General features: G+C 38.6%; 1 protein-coding gene across 3 annotated transcripts in view; it reads left to right on the top strand.

Annotated features, from left to right (window-relative positions):
• adam19a (ADAM metallopeptidase domain 19a) overlaps positions 1 to 14876 on the top strand; it is a 684192-nt gene that overhangs the window by 447852 nt on the left and 221464 nt on the right. For all 3 annotated transcript variants that reach the window (XM_028801514.2, XM_028801513.2, XM_051928363.1), the window contains exon 4: positions 576 to 654. In XM_028801514.2, the coding sequence (XP_028657347.1) occupies positions 576 to 654 (79 nt within the window). The remainder of the gene's footprint in view (positions 1 to 575; positions 655 to 14876) is intronic.

Genomic DNA, 14876 nt, shown 5'->3' with positions numbered 1-14876 from the left:
TTTCCAAAATTTTTTGGAATTAAAGAAATCATTCTGATTTGTCCTTAAGTGTTTGCTGAAGCAGATCATGCAAAACAGTACAATATGCTGCCTGTGTAAAAACGTTTACAGCTGAAATATTTGCATTTAAAAATGATAAAGGCAATTTATATCGTTTACATATTCAAGTATAATGAGCAATAACTCCTTTAGTGTGAGTGAACTTTAATATGTCAAATGTAAGTACGTGAAAAAATTCTTAATTTTCAACTTAAAGTGCTTTATAATATTTTAATAACTTTTTTTAATTCAGGCAGAGCTATTGAAACAAGATGAAAGTTGTTGGGGATAAATAAAAGTGCCTATGTTGCCATTTTGAATGATTTTTATTAACCCAAATAAGCTTTTTTTTCCCTACTCTTCCCTTGCATTATTTATGACTGAACTACAAGTTCCAATAAATAATTAAACCAGGAAATACATATTGCATTCAAGCTTCTATTGTTGGATCCCAGGACAACTCCACAGTCTGTGAAAGGCTGTGTTCCTATCCCTTGGTTTTCATTTGTGCTTTTTACATTTTTGTTTCATTGCAGACAATTGCTGAGCCGAAGTTTCACGGAGACCTATTATGATAAGAATGGGGAGCCAGTGACAATCACACCAAATTACACAGTGAGTAAAGATGCAGGTTCTTAACAGGGTCTGACTGCTCGTGTCCCTTCATGCTTCCAGTGTCTTTTAAAGCACTAAGTCAGTGTTATTCAAGGTGACAAACATAAACACAATTTCTTTAGGAGATTCTCACCACCTGTCTGCTTTTTAAACAGTTGATTGTTGGCTCTTTATAGTCGCTAAGGATTAAAAAGAAAAGGTGTCTTTTGTAGTAAATAAGCAAATAAGTGGTCATTGAAAGTGTAGTGCAATGAATAGAAATAATATTGGAAAGTAAGATTTGTTTGACAGACTGTGGCTTAAGGACACCTTAGTTTACATAAGAACAAGCTTGACAAACGAGAAAAAACCATCAGGCTGTCTTGATTAACTGTTAGCTGGATTGTCCCACTATCTCATGCAGTTGTAAATGCTACACGGCTCAATTGTTTGTTCAGGATTCCCACCAACCATTGTGTGAAGAAGTGTTTCCTGAATCTCTCTTAAATACACTTTCTCATAACTTCCTCATGACCAACTATTTATTTTAAATTTCACTGATGCTTTTGAAAATTTTGAAGCCTAGATGCAGCCTACTCCATCAAGTCTAAAGAGGTTTAATTCACTCAGATTAGGAAGATGACTGCTCATTTGTCAATCCAGTTTATAGTTACAGAAATCTCTCAACTCATCATTTTGGTTCTACTTTTCCTGTTGAGGGTTATGGGAGCAAGACATTGAGTTGGAAGTTCTACTCCTCTGTATCTCTCTGCAACTTTCTCTAGAACTTCCTTGGGAAAATCTAGATACTTCTGGAACAGTCAAGGGATATAACCTCCCAGCCTGTCCTGGGTTGGTCTGTTGGTCTTATTGAGGGAGGTGTCCAGGGGGAATCCAACTGTAACTTATGATGCCTAATAGTAATGAAACTGAGATAGACTAAGGTGGATGAGGAGAAAACAACAAGAGTAGGTACAAATCAGTGCATTGGGCTTTTTATTCATTAATAAAGTGTTCCTAAAATCAAATAAATTGTGGTGCTCCTTCAAATAAATAAATACATATTCCATAAAAACTAGTGCTTTTCTGTGGGAGATAAAATCTTTGGATAAAAAGGTTAAAATCCAAGCACAGTCATCGAGTTGCCTTTTCTTTCCTTTTCTGTCAGCCCAGCATGTCTTTTTCTCCTCTGTCTCCTTGGCTCACCCATCAGGTCTTGAAGAAGGGCTTAGATGGTGACAGCTGTAGTCCCTCTCTCCAGCTGTCATCCCAAACACCATCCTTCGGCATCCACTGAGATACCCTGAGCTAGACCACCATCTTCCAACATGCCCTCATAAGTGTCTACAGGATCCCTAGGAGTCCTCGCAATCACTCCTGCTACTCCATATTGTTCCACTGGAGACAATCCACCCCTGGAGTGCCGTTCCTCTTGCTACCTCACAGGGCCATTGACCTCCTGCCTCTTTACCACTACGCTGGCTTGTGCTTCCGATTCTACCTCTCGATAAACTTTATATCTTTCCCTCTTTATATCCCCTATGTCCTACTCAGGCCCCTTTATACTCCTAAGGACATGGTGTCATAATTACAACCCGAAGACAGTCAATAAACAAAATAGAAGCAATCACACACTCACATGCATGCGCGATTAGCCCCAATCTCCCAATAGAACATCCCAGGGCCATAACCATGCGCATCCATGGAGCTTGATTTGTACCGTTTTTATTTAATAAACTCCTTATGCCAAAGACCCCTATCATGCTGTACCACATACCCACATGCCCAGCCTACCTGAACTTGCTCTGCTTGATCAAGAAACGTTGCTGTTTTCCTTTAAAATTCTCCGGTATTGGTGAGCTCCTTCCTCTGCCATGGAGAATAAGCTTAGCAACCCTCCACCGAAGCGTCGTTTCGGCAGCTTTTACACACAATGTCATTCTGTTAGCAACTGCCCAGAGCTTGTAGCCATATTCAAGAACAGAAATGTATAACTATTGACTTCAGTGTAACTGTGTCTAGCAATTTTAATTTCTTATTTGTCAGGGTAGCTATTCTTCTAAATAAAAGACAAATTTGTTATTATTTTCATCTGTTAATTTTCTGTAATGTTGTATGGTAGTATGTGTATACCAGCAAATGTAGTATACCAGGCGGAGTGGTGGCTCGGAGGCTAGGGATCTACACTGCCAATCGAAAGGTTGTGGTTTGAATCCCGTAAAATGCCAAAAGGGACTCTGCTCTGTTGGGCCCGTAATCAAGGCCCTTATCCTGCAATTGCTAAGCGCTTTGAGTAGTGAGAAAAGCGCTATATAAATGCAAAGAATTAAAAAAAAAATTATTATTATTAATTATTACTACCAAGTAATTAAATAATACGTAAAAAAATGTAATACTTCATTACAATCATTTTTGTTCCATTTCAATTAATTTAGTGAATAGTCATTATTATTGTGTTGTATATATATCGCAAACAATGCTACACAGACAAGATTCTACACTTCGCCAGCAATCACCCGGTATCTCATAAACGGAGCTGCGTGAAAACCCTATTTAAACGAGTCCACACGCATTGTAATACCAAGGAAACAAAAATTAATGAGAGATGCTATCTGTTTCAACTTTTCACCTCGAACGGATACTCAAAATCATTCATTAATCGGAGTCTACACAGCAGACGCCAAAGGAATCAGCATACAATCGACGTAAATCAGAACCCCCACCCCACCTGGCATTCACTCCCGTATCACCATAATGTGTCAGAAGGCACGGCACGCACCCTGACCAAGTGGGGCATCAAAATAGCACATAAACTCACGAACAATCTACGCACGGTCCTGTTTAATGCTAAAAACAAGAAATCGACAGTCGAAACACGAAACGCAGTTTATAGTATTCCATGCAATTCTTGCTCAGCTGTATACATAGGACAAACGTCAAAAAAAATCTCAACACGTGTACAGGAACATCGCAACGCCGTCAGAAGAAAGGACGCACTATCTTTGATATATGCACATACTAAATCGACAGGACACACATTCAACTGGGACAACGTAAAAGTAAAATTTAAGGCCAGTACAAAAAGCGCCAGAGAATTGGCCGAGTCTTGGCTATCAGATGAAAATGCCATCAACAGACACTTGGACATTAACCCAGCATATGCCAACTTAAGAAGGACATATGCACTTTAATTAAACGATACACCCCCCCCCCCCCCCCTTGATCATACTGACTTAGTCACCGCCACCCACTCCAGAAAATCCCCCCCCCCCAATACGGAATGTGTTGCTATATATTGCCTTTGATTCTTGTAAGTCTAAGCATTATCCTCTGATGAAGACCCCTGACAGGGGTTGAAAGCTCAGGAATAAAAAAACTATTCTATGATACGTGATTCGTTTTTTCTCCCTTTGTGGATCTCCAACTGCAAATATGCAAACCGTATCACAGACCTTCTCTCTTCCATATATATATATATATATATATATATATATATATATATATATATATATATATATATATTGTAACAAGGCGCTAAATAGGTGCTTGACCCAACACAGACTCACACCGGAAGGCAAGTATAAAACAAAGAACTTTTTATTTTTCTTCACCTGTGGGGCACGTCTTCCCCGTGATCTCCACAGGCACAACACAGTCCCACAAGTAAACACACAAGCACAAAACACTCTTTTTTGGCATCACCACTTTGTGCTCCTCCTACCGACTCTGGCCAATGAGTGGTGGTTGCTGGCCCCTTTTATAGTCCACCCGGCAGTGCTTCAGGTGGTTGACTGCTGAGTTCCGGCTGCACTTCCGGGTGTGGCGAATACACTGCCCATACGGGCTCAGGAGTCCCAGCTGCAGCACCCCCTGGCAGCACCTGTGGGACCCAACAGGGCTGCACCCAACTCCAATTCCCATTGAGCCCTGTGGGAAACTGAGGCACCGCTCCAACCCAGGGGGGCAGCTGTCTAGCGTCCAGGGGGAGGTATTGCAAAGTCCATGGCTGCTTCCCCTGAACATATTGCGAAGGGGCATCCCGGCTGGGCATGGACCCCAGCCGTCCGCCACTATATATATATATATATATATATATATATATATATATATATATATTTATATATATATATTTATATTTATATATATATATCACTGCTGTAATGACTTCATTTCACATAATTTTGTACTTGTCTTATTTCATGGGGACAGCCATTTTGTTGTGGGTAGCGCTGCTGCCTCGCAGTTGGGAGACCTGGGGACCTGGGTTCGCTTCCCGGGTCCTCTCTGCGTGGAGTTTGCATGTTCTCCCCGTGTCTGCGTGGGTTTCCCTCCGGGCGCTCCGGTTTCCTCCCACAGTCCAAAGACATGCAGGTTAGGTGGATTGGCGATTCTAAATTGGCCCTAGTGTGTGCTTGGTGTGTGGGTGTGTTTGTGTGTGTCCTGCGGTGGGTTGGCACCCCTGCCCAGGATTGGTTCCTGCCTTGTGCCCTGTGTTGGCTGGGATTGGCTCCAGCAGACCCCCGTGACCCCTGTGTTTGGATTCAGCGGGTTGGAAAATGGATGGATGGATGGATTTTGCGTGTCTGGGTGCTATGATGCTGCATGATTGTTGGGCATGTGATGCCCATGCCATATGACCCTTGATGTTGTGGCAACCATGAAATGTATGCTGTCCACTAGAATTAGGCAAGTATCCAAACGGTATGAAAACCAAGAGAACTAGGGCAAATTTAGGGACAACAGTTATAGTTAGAAATTTTACTTTTGTTTTTGACTTCACCTACAATTTTGCCTAATATTTTGGTTATAGAAACAAATGCTAGTGTAACAGGTCCTTGCTTTAACAATGACTATTCTTTTGTTTAATTACAGTCCAATTCTACATTCATTTAGTCCTACTTGAACATAAAAGAACTAGCAGAAGATACCATAACATTCTGAATAGTAATGTCAAGGGTGAAAGATCTAACATATGACTATGAAAGGGAATAGGACTTTTCATATTTTGAAAAATTCTACAGAATCAGAGACATAAGACATTTCCTGGAGTTCTTCCTTTCTCACATCTTTAAAATGCTTTATGTTAAGTAATAGGAGGTTGTTAAATTTAAATAATAATGAAGTAAATTCTGGGTAGGTGTAAATTAATGAACCCATTTTATATTTGCTTTTAACATCTATCATCTAAAATTACAACCTCAAAAAAAGTAGTAATGAATACATACGCTAGTTGAAAATATTTGAAATTCTTAAAAATCAGTTTAAATCTGCCTCCTCGATCAAAATGTGCACAATTATAGAAAAGGTATAAGCCTCAGGCAAGGCATCAGCTACGGAAAGGTGTCTGTAACTCTAAACAGTGTTTCAGCAAAAAACAGACAATGCATTTAAAATAATGTCATTAATTCTAGAAGTTTTCTTTCACGACACGTAAATGTTAAATAGATTAGATTTTAAAATTCTTTGATGTAAAGAAGTTTGTTTTGTAGCTAAGTCATCTATCTATCTATCTATCTATCTATCTATCTATCTATCTATCTATCTATCTATCTATCTATCTATCTATCTATCTATCTATCTATCTATCTATCTATCTATCTATATGTCTGTCCACTTTTCACGAGAGAACTACTTAATGGTAGTTCATAGTATCATAGTTCGCTTGTGATTTGCGAGAATCCGACAGAGCAGGTGCGGGCCAAGGCCCTTCTCACTCATGTGCCAGCCTCCGGTCTACCTCTCGCCACGTGTTGGAGTGCACCTTGCCTCCGCTTAGCTAGTGATACCTGTTTGTTCAACAGACATTACCATCTACAGATTGTTAAGGAGTAACGTTTGACATTTTTGAGAGAGAGATTAGAGCTACGTGTGTTTTAGGGTACCTGATGACTGGCAGAGATATCATGGCCACGTGCTTTTCTCAGGGGACACTCTCCTGTCAGAGCTGTACACGATGAGATACAGTGCCAATATTTGATGTTGGAGCATACCTACCTAAAGTTTGTCGTGTTTCACTACTACGTGGGCGGAGCCGCGTGGGACAGCTAGTATATATATGTACGCTATATCCTAACTACAGGGTCACAGGGGTCCGCTGGAGCCAATCCCAGCCAACACAGGGTGCATGGCAGGAAACAAACCCCGGGCAGGGCGCACATACCCACACACACTAGGGACAATTTAGAATCGCTAGTACACCTAACCTGCATATCTTTGGACTGTGGGAGGAAACCCACGCAGACATGGGGAGAACATGCAAACTCCACGCAGGGAGGACCCAGGAAGCAAACCCGGGTCTCCTAACTGCGAGGCAACAGCACTACCCACTGCACCATATACATATATATATAACAAACTAAACAGGCACCCCTAATAGCAGGTGTGATTTATATTTGGAGTCACATGATGATCCCTGTATGATATCCACAGGTTTTTTTGATTTGCAGTAGATTTTTAGTCAGAAGCACAAATAATTTTTCAGATTCTACTTGCCAAGAAAAACCAAGAAATTATAATTGCAGTGGGCTACTGAACACAAATATAAGCTGGAGGATCGGAAAACAAGGTGTGTCCCTTGTGATTCACACCAGTATGAGGACCAGTACATCACAGAAATCCTTTGAGTCCATGAAAACATTTTACCATATGTTAACAAAACAGGAGGAAGATTATCAATGTGGTACATATTGCAATAAGACATGAACATCATTACCAGTCAGGTGCATCTCTTCATTGCAATCATTTACCCCTGGATAAATGGGTGATTTTTCATAATAATGCTTCAGGGCTCCTGACTAGGAAATTCTTTTTACAGAAATATTTAGGCAACCAGGACCAGTTTATGAAGTATTTTAGGGTTTCTATTTATTGGGAACTCATTTGTGAAGTGTTTTGACTATCTTGAAAGTATTTGATTTAGTTTAAGATTTTAAATTCTTTCTACTTTTTTTTTTGTTAACACAACTTGGGGGATTTGTCACATGACCACAATTGTTGCATGCGTACCATTAAATATCCTGTCTATAGTATTCCTCTGTTGGATAACAAATATAAACTCTTGAATGCAGTTGGCTGTACCTCAAGTAGACCAAGTGCTAGGTTTGAAGTTTTCTTTCACTTTGACTCTGATTCCTTCTTGTCTTTGTACTTTGCTGTCTTTCTGTTATTGACCTTGGCTTGGCTATTAATATGACTTTAGTCTCATATTATTATCTTCTGGATGTATCCTTTTACATTCACACTAATCCCTCATTACACAATTCACCAATAGGCTGGGACAAAATGTTCATAGATTAAAAGTTCTTTTTTTTTAACTCTTTCTGGAGAAAAGCAAAAGTGTAGACATCAATTGTAAGTGTCAAGGCCCAGTTTTAGAGTGGATCAGAGATATATTAAACGCAAAATAATCCAGTAAGAAAGGAACGACAGACTACAGTAAATGGCGAAATGCAATTAAAGATAGAGAGAACAGAATGAGCCAGAGTCTTATAAAATATGGAAAAACTGATAAAAATGTGTGAAAGACATCATCAGAATGCATAAAATATCAATTCTTAAGGTTCTTAATCAATTCTTAAGTGAAAATTTTAAGTTTACCAACTTCAGTCTAATTCAGGATTCTTTTTACATTCATTAGGAAACCTGACTGTACAGAAGTCTTTAACCTGTTGTGTCCCACTGTACATCCTTAATGCGTTTGGCAATAAAAAGCGTGAGCAGGGCTGCCAAAGAGCTGCATGTGCTTCCCCAGAAGCTGTGACTTCATTAATACGGTGGAGGCAGACTTATGAAAAGAAAGAACCAAAAATGTTTATTTGCCACAACAAAATAACCAGCTAATAAAATCCTTGACCTAGAAGAGTTTTAGAATGCCACAGGACTATGTCCATATTTTAAGACATATACAAAGTGGACACGTAACAAAAGAGCTTTAAATCAGTATAGTAATTTGCACTGGCAAAAGGGGGAAGAAAAATTGACACAGAACAACATTTAACTCCCTGTCAACGATAGATAGATAGATAGATAGATAGATAGATAGATAGATAGATAGATAGATAGATAGATAGATAGATAGATAGATAGAGAATGTGTAATATGTCACCAATTTAATACGTAGACATTTCTGCACAGTCAATAAGATTACATACTGTTTGTACACCTTTAAATCTGTTTTTTCTTTTGAGTATTTTTTCTATGGGATGACATGGTAGAGCGGTGGGTAGCACTGCCTCCTCACAAATCCGGCATCCTGGTTTGCCTCTCACGCCTGGTCATTGACTATGTGGAAATTGCATGTCCCCCCCATGTCCCTGTGGGTTTTCCTTTTGCTCTCCACTAAACAGACTCTGGTTGGGTTATTTGGCAATTACACATTAGCCCCAAGTTAAGGGCTGTTTCCTGCTTTGTACCCACTGCTGCAGAGAATGGCTGTGGCATCTTGCTGCCCCAATTTGCATTAGGGGTGTTTGATAAAATTATGTTTTATTATGCTGTGTTTCCATATTGTAAAAACATTTCTATATCTTTGTACTTTGATTTCTGCAATTACTGAAATCCAGCAAGACATTTTGTTTTTGTGGTTACAGTGATCTTTACATTTTAGATTCCAGATTATCTGAAAGATCCTATCTATCTGGTAACAAGCGAAAAAAAAACAAACTTGCAGGGTTTGTGGATTAATGCCATTTCTCTTGATACCATTATGGGAAAGCTCAGCCTCTTTTGTCTCTTATCATAGACTATGGAAGATAAATTAAAAAAGGAAGCGTGTGTTGTCTCTCTGGTTTAAAGTGCAATGCTTATTACTTAATGCCACACTCATTACAGCTGTAGTGGCTGCCTCAGAAGATTAAACAAAAACTAAATCTCACCCTTAAAACGCAGAACTCGGGGCTAATCACATTACAAATGCAAATGAGAATTTAAAAGTGTGGTCATCTGCATATTCATAATGGAAAGTCTTATTGTCTACAGTGTTTCTAATATTTGTATAATAAAAAGCGTCACATTTGCAGAGTATTACTGCAGAAATAATGAAATGTTTTGACTGTTTGCCTTCTATTTATCTGTTTTTTTCTGCTACAGAATGAGCACTCAGATTTCTGTGAATGAACACCATTACAACAGATTAGGCTTGTATCTCTTTATGCAGCGTTGTAGCCAAATTATATAATGAAAGTGTGAAACTAAAATGAAAACAGTGAAGCAGAAATAAAAATCTAGTTTGTACAAGATGACAGCCTTTAATGTGATTCTAAAAAAAATAAAAAAAATTAAAAAATCATATGCCAACACAAAAGGAAAGTGTGCATTGTGAAACACAAAGGTCAAAGCACTCATCTGCGCGTTGGATTCCACTTATTAATTTTGTCTTTTCGGCTGCTTAATCACACTTTAGCCGACAATGAATGCCTCATTGGCTTCAAAGAGCCACAGAGTTACTGCTGTTGTTGTGGCTTCCCATCAGTAATGTTTCCATACTCTTCTTCATTTTCTTTTCTTTCATTGTCTATAATGTCAATCATCTTATCAGTCCATCGATATTTTATACAGTACCTTTCTAAGTATGCACAGTCACAAAGCTTTATAAAACTGTATATGTTCAATAAGGGTGAAATTTCAATGAAATACTGAATTGCAATTCGATTTTAAAATAATTTACCCAGTTTTAATGCACCGAGATTGAAATATCTTCATGACAATTTCTGAGGGTTGCGGGGAGTTAATCCTATTTCCAGCAGCACTAAATGAAGGAACTGGCTCTGAACAGATGCCAGTCCAACACAGGGCACACTCACGCCCAGTCATGTGGAATTTGGGAAGAACCTGGAGTACCCGGGAAAGCCCAAATAGACAGCGACTGGCTACGATTCAAACCCGAACTCCTAGTGTTTTTAGGCAAAAGCAGTATCCTCAATGCCACTGGAACAGTGTCCCTAAAATATATTTAATTTTTAAAAGGAATCAAGGCTTATCGTTTGAACAGCAGGATAATAATGTAAAGCACCATATTAAATAAGACAATCTATGTAATGGATAAATTGCAATAAAAAAAACAAATAGAAATTAAAATACCATGAAGGAACTATTACCACTTCTGCTTCACACTGCTTTCTACATTTTGTCCATCTCTGTTGGAGACAGAAATGCTAGTGGCATCAATGTTATAGAAAAGAGGCACTGTCATGCAGAGTGCGCCACAGTATAGGAAAAAATACATATAAATGACATTTATAAAAAAGTATGCTGAGGGCTGTGAAATCATTGTTTTGTAAAGCAGACACCCAAAATTCATAACATATGTTTTACATATTGTGATTATGTGAAATATGTATTAGAGAATAAAAAAACTTGCAAAAGGTCTGAGGCTTTAACTGGGCTTCTTGTTTATTCTGTTTACAAAGTGGAGAGATTTGAGTAAAGTGCCAGCAGCCACTGACCTGTCTGGAATCTCAATTACTGCCATCATTCTCTTATTCTCTAATGGCGTCTGTCACTATTCCCTCAGAGTCAGAAGCTGGTTATAGTTGAGCCTCTATAGCAGGCAGGTCATTGTCACTATGGAAAGGATAGACAGACACACTGCCCTTCCAGTGTGAGGCACCATCCATTCCTTTGTCCCTTTAAAATCATTCCCCTTAAAAGCAGTGTTGTGATTATATTTAAGATGGCCTCATGCTCTCATGTGGTTTAAGGCGTATTGAAGGTATTGTTTCTGGGTCAGCATTGTCTTTTTCTTATTTATACTGTACAAACATGTGCATAGATTTTAGAGTTCATCCAGATATACAGTATTACACATGACAAGTGTATTAACATGTTTCGTTACGACTCACTTATGAAGACATGCTCATTTTTTACAAAGAGATATTGGACAAGACATTTGGCAACTCGGCTAACAGCTAACCAAGTGAGTTTCATGCACTGGGTGACCTGCTCCAATCTGCCAAGCTTCCATTGTGCTAGTGTATTATGAGGAAGAAGGACCGTTAGGGTTTGGAATATGAAACAGAAGCAAAAATAATATCATTTATTATGTTATTGTGCATATAAGGTTACATCAAAATATTAATGCTAAAGCACACCTATAATATGGCACCTTGTACCTTAAAATCACAAAACACTGGGCCACAAGCTAACTTCCAGTAAAATACTGAAGACCTGCTGTCTGGATGGCTCACTGTCTTCTTTCTACTTCTTTGCTTTACGTAACTCACTAATAGTGACGACTCACAGCTCTCCAGGATACTAATATCCTGTTTGTTTCATTTGGCAGCCTCACCAGATGCTAGTTGTAAATTTCAAATAAAGAGCACACATCACATTGAAACCTTCATACTTTTTTATGTACTGCAAGGCATTTTAGTATTTCTGTAAATTACGTAAACATAATGTTTGGGCAATGCAGGCAACATTCACTGAAAAGGACCAAGAAGCACACATGTGTGTTCATCTGATAGTGTAAGGATGTGTAAAGTACCACCTACTGGTGTTCTGTGGAAATCAGAAATGTTTCTTAGTAGCCTAAGAATTTCAGATTACCATAGAAAGAAATGAACTTGAAAATTTATCAAAGTGAGTACAGGAGTTTTAATAGCTGTTAGTTGGTTTTACTTGGGAAGTATGATGGCCTCATCTCAAAATACCTTGACAGGTTCAACAGCAATAGTGACACAACATTTTAAAAAAGGCACAAAATGAAACTCCGGTTAATGAACTGTATATACAATTCTCTGTAAGTGTCACAACTCTCTAAATATCTTGAAATATTTTTTATAGCAGAGATTAGCAAGAAAAATGTTCAAAAGGCCAAACAAGAGGAGAGTCAGGTTGATCCCTTTGGTCAGTTGTACAGAAGGTTGTTTGCCAAAGTAAAATAGACACAACCAGAATTATACTCAAACCTGTTTTTGTGTATTTTGAGGTTTTAGACCTGTGCATCATGTTCCAAGTGTTTATTTTTTATTTTGATCTTGTTCTGAATACTTGATTTTGTCTTGTTTGTACTATATACACTATGTTGCTTGAAGCGTCACGTGACCTTGATCTGTTACGGTAGTCACTCTACTAATATGCAACCATTTCAGAATGCACTAGAGTATAAAACAACGTTCAGTGTAGTGCAGATAGCTTATTTCCAAGTAGGCCCTAGTGCTAGTCTAATTTTTGGCTTCCTGGCTGTCGCTTAAATCCTTGACTTTTGATTTTAGTCTTGCCGCTTGGCTTGTGCATTCATGTCCCAGCTTGACGTCCTGGTTAAGACTTTGTTTCTTGCCCTTGATTACATCTGGTTTTCCCTGCCATTTTCTGGTCCTTTGCTGCTTGCAAAAATTCTTGGACAAATTGTTTGTCCCTTAACAAGACCAAGCAAAAGTCAAAGCCAGCAATGTTTTACCAAAATAGCTCTTTGAAATGCTTGAGAACTAGTCTTTCCTTGGGTTTTTCCTGTAAAGATTTAAAGTATGGCGGCATGGCGCTATCCCATGTCTATCTCTCATTCTTTTTTGTTCATATAAGAAAAGCAGTATAAATAACACTCAAAAACAATATATATATATATATATATATACATATATAGGTTTATTTCTCTTGATAGGGACCAGCACTCACATGAACAATTCTGTGTTTCTTTCATTTTTCCCTTTTGTGTCCCTTGTTTGATTTATTCATCTTTAATATGGCCGACGTGTTGTTCATTGCCCAGGTCAGGTATTTAGGCATAGCTGCAGAGGAGACATGCTTGTCCCATCTAGGATTTGTTACAACTTTGTTTCCAGTGTGCGCTGGGACTCCCTGTCACCCCGATCAGATTAAATGGTTTCAGGGAATGGACAGATGTAAGGAGTGCAGTATATGAGTATTTACTGAGGGAATGTACCCGGAAGTCACGCCACAATTTTATAAAGTTAACACTATAATTACCAGAGCCTATGAAAAAACTCGTAGATCCGGCCCACCTTAAATCGCTTCTTAAATCCATTTGCACCTCTCCGCCAGCGTCTTTTGTCCTCTAAATGTGCTGATAAAGACAAGCTGCAAGCAGCTGGCTATTCCATCCCCCCACCGACTTAGAACATGCACAAACTTCTCCCAGCTCATGCCTTGATTGATTATCTGGGAGTGAATTGGAGTTTTAGAGTGGAAATAATAGGTTGTTATTTGGAACACACACATTTCATGTGTGTTCCGTTTCTACAGTAATCTGTGTAAACACATTGTTAAAACAGAAAGTTTTTCATATTTTAGTAATAAATGTTACAAAATGTGGGCATAAACTATAGAATGTGTGAAGGCAAGAGCTGGGAGAAGTTCGTGCACGTTCTAAGTCGGTGGGGGGATGGAATAGCCGGCTGCTTGCAGCTTGTGTTTATCAGCACATTTAGATGACAAAAGATGCTGGCGGAGAGGTGTGAATGGTTTTAAGAAGCGATTTAAGGTGGGCCGGATCTACGAGTTTTTTCATAGGCTCTGGTAATTCTAGTGTTAAGCAGTGTGCCAGTAGTAAATGCAATACCACCATGAAACATAACACATTCAAAAGAAGAGGTCTTCAAACGCTTATAGTGATAAACAAGTGAAATTCAGCTGCAGTCATACACAAAATGACCATTATAAATTTCTTTTTTTAACAGACATGGAGAAAAAACATCAACCATAAAGAAATAGAAGTTTTCATGATCCAGAAATGTCACACATTCATCTTTTCTCGCTCTTCTGCTTTTCCTTCACCCACTAACTCATCAACTGTTCTCATTTCACATCTTTACTTTTTAATCTCAAGTTTACATCTTTCTCTCTGTCTCACACACACACACAAGAACTCACAAACTCACAAGCATACACTCTATACACAGATTCATTACGGACAACAAGGCAATACCTGAAATAAAACAAAGTCACTGCCATTGTAAATGACTCTCTGCAAGTACTGGCCAGGGCTTCAGCGGGATTTTTCCAATCCAGTCCTTTTTGGCACCAGCTTTCTTCATCTTGAAGGCAATTGCACTCTTCATCTTCTTGCTTAAAAGGAAAATGAGAAGTCACACAGCAAAGTCTGATATGTACTTTCAACAGCATCCTGATGTTTCCCGTGAGACACATAACAATTTTCATTTTGCTCAAAGATTGTGTGGGATAATATAAGTAATGTTGGAAGGAAGGGAAATATAGAAAAGTAAAATTTCCAGAAGTTCAAATTGATGTATGAATCTAATTAAGTTTAACGGTACTGAAAATACACC

This window comes from Erpetoichthys calabaricus, chromosome 5 (assembly GCF_900747795.2).
Source record: "Erpetoichthys calabaricus chromosome 5, fErpCal1.3, whole genome shotgun sequence".
In the NCBI taxonomy this organism is placed as follows: Eukaryota; Metazoa; Chordata; class Cladistia; order Polypteriformes; family Polypteridae; genus Erpetoichthys; species Erpetoichthys calabaricus.
The sequence above is the reverse complement of the archived record's forward strand: the minus strand, read 5'-3'. Positions and strand labels throughout refer to the sequence as shown.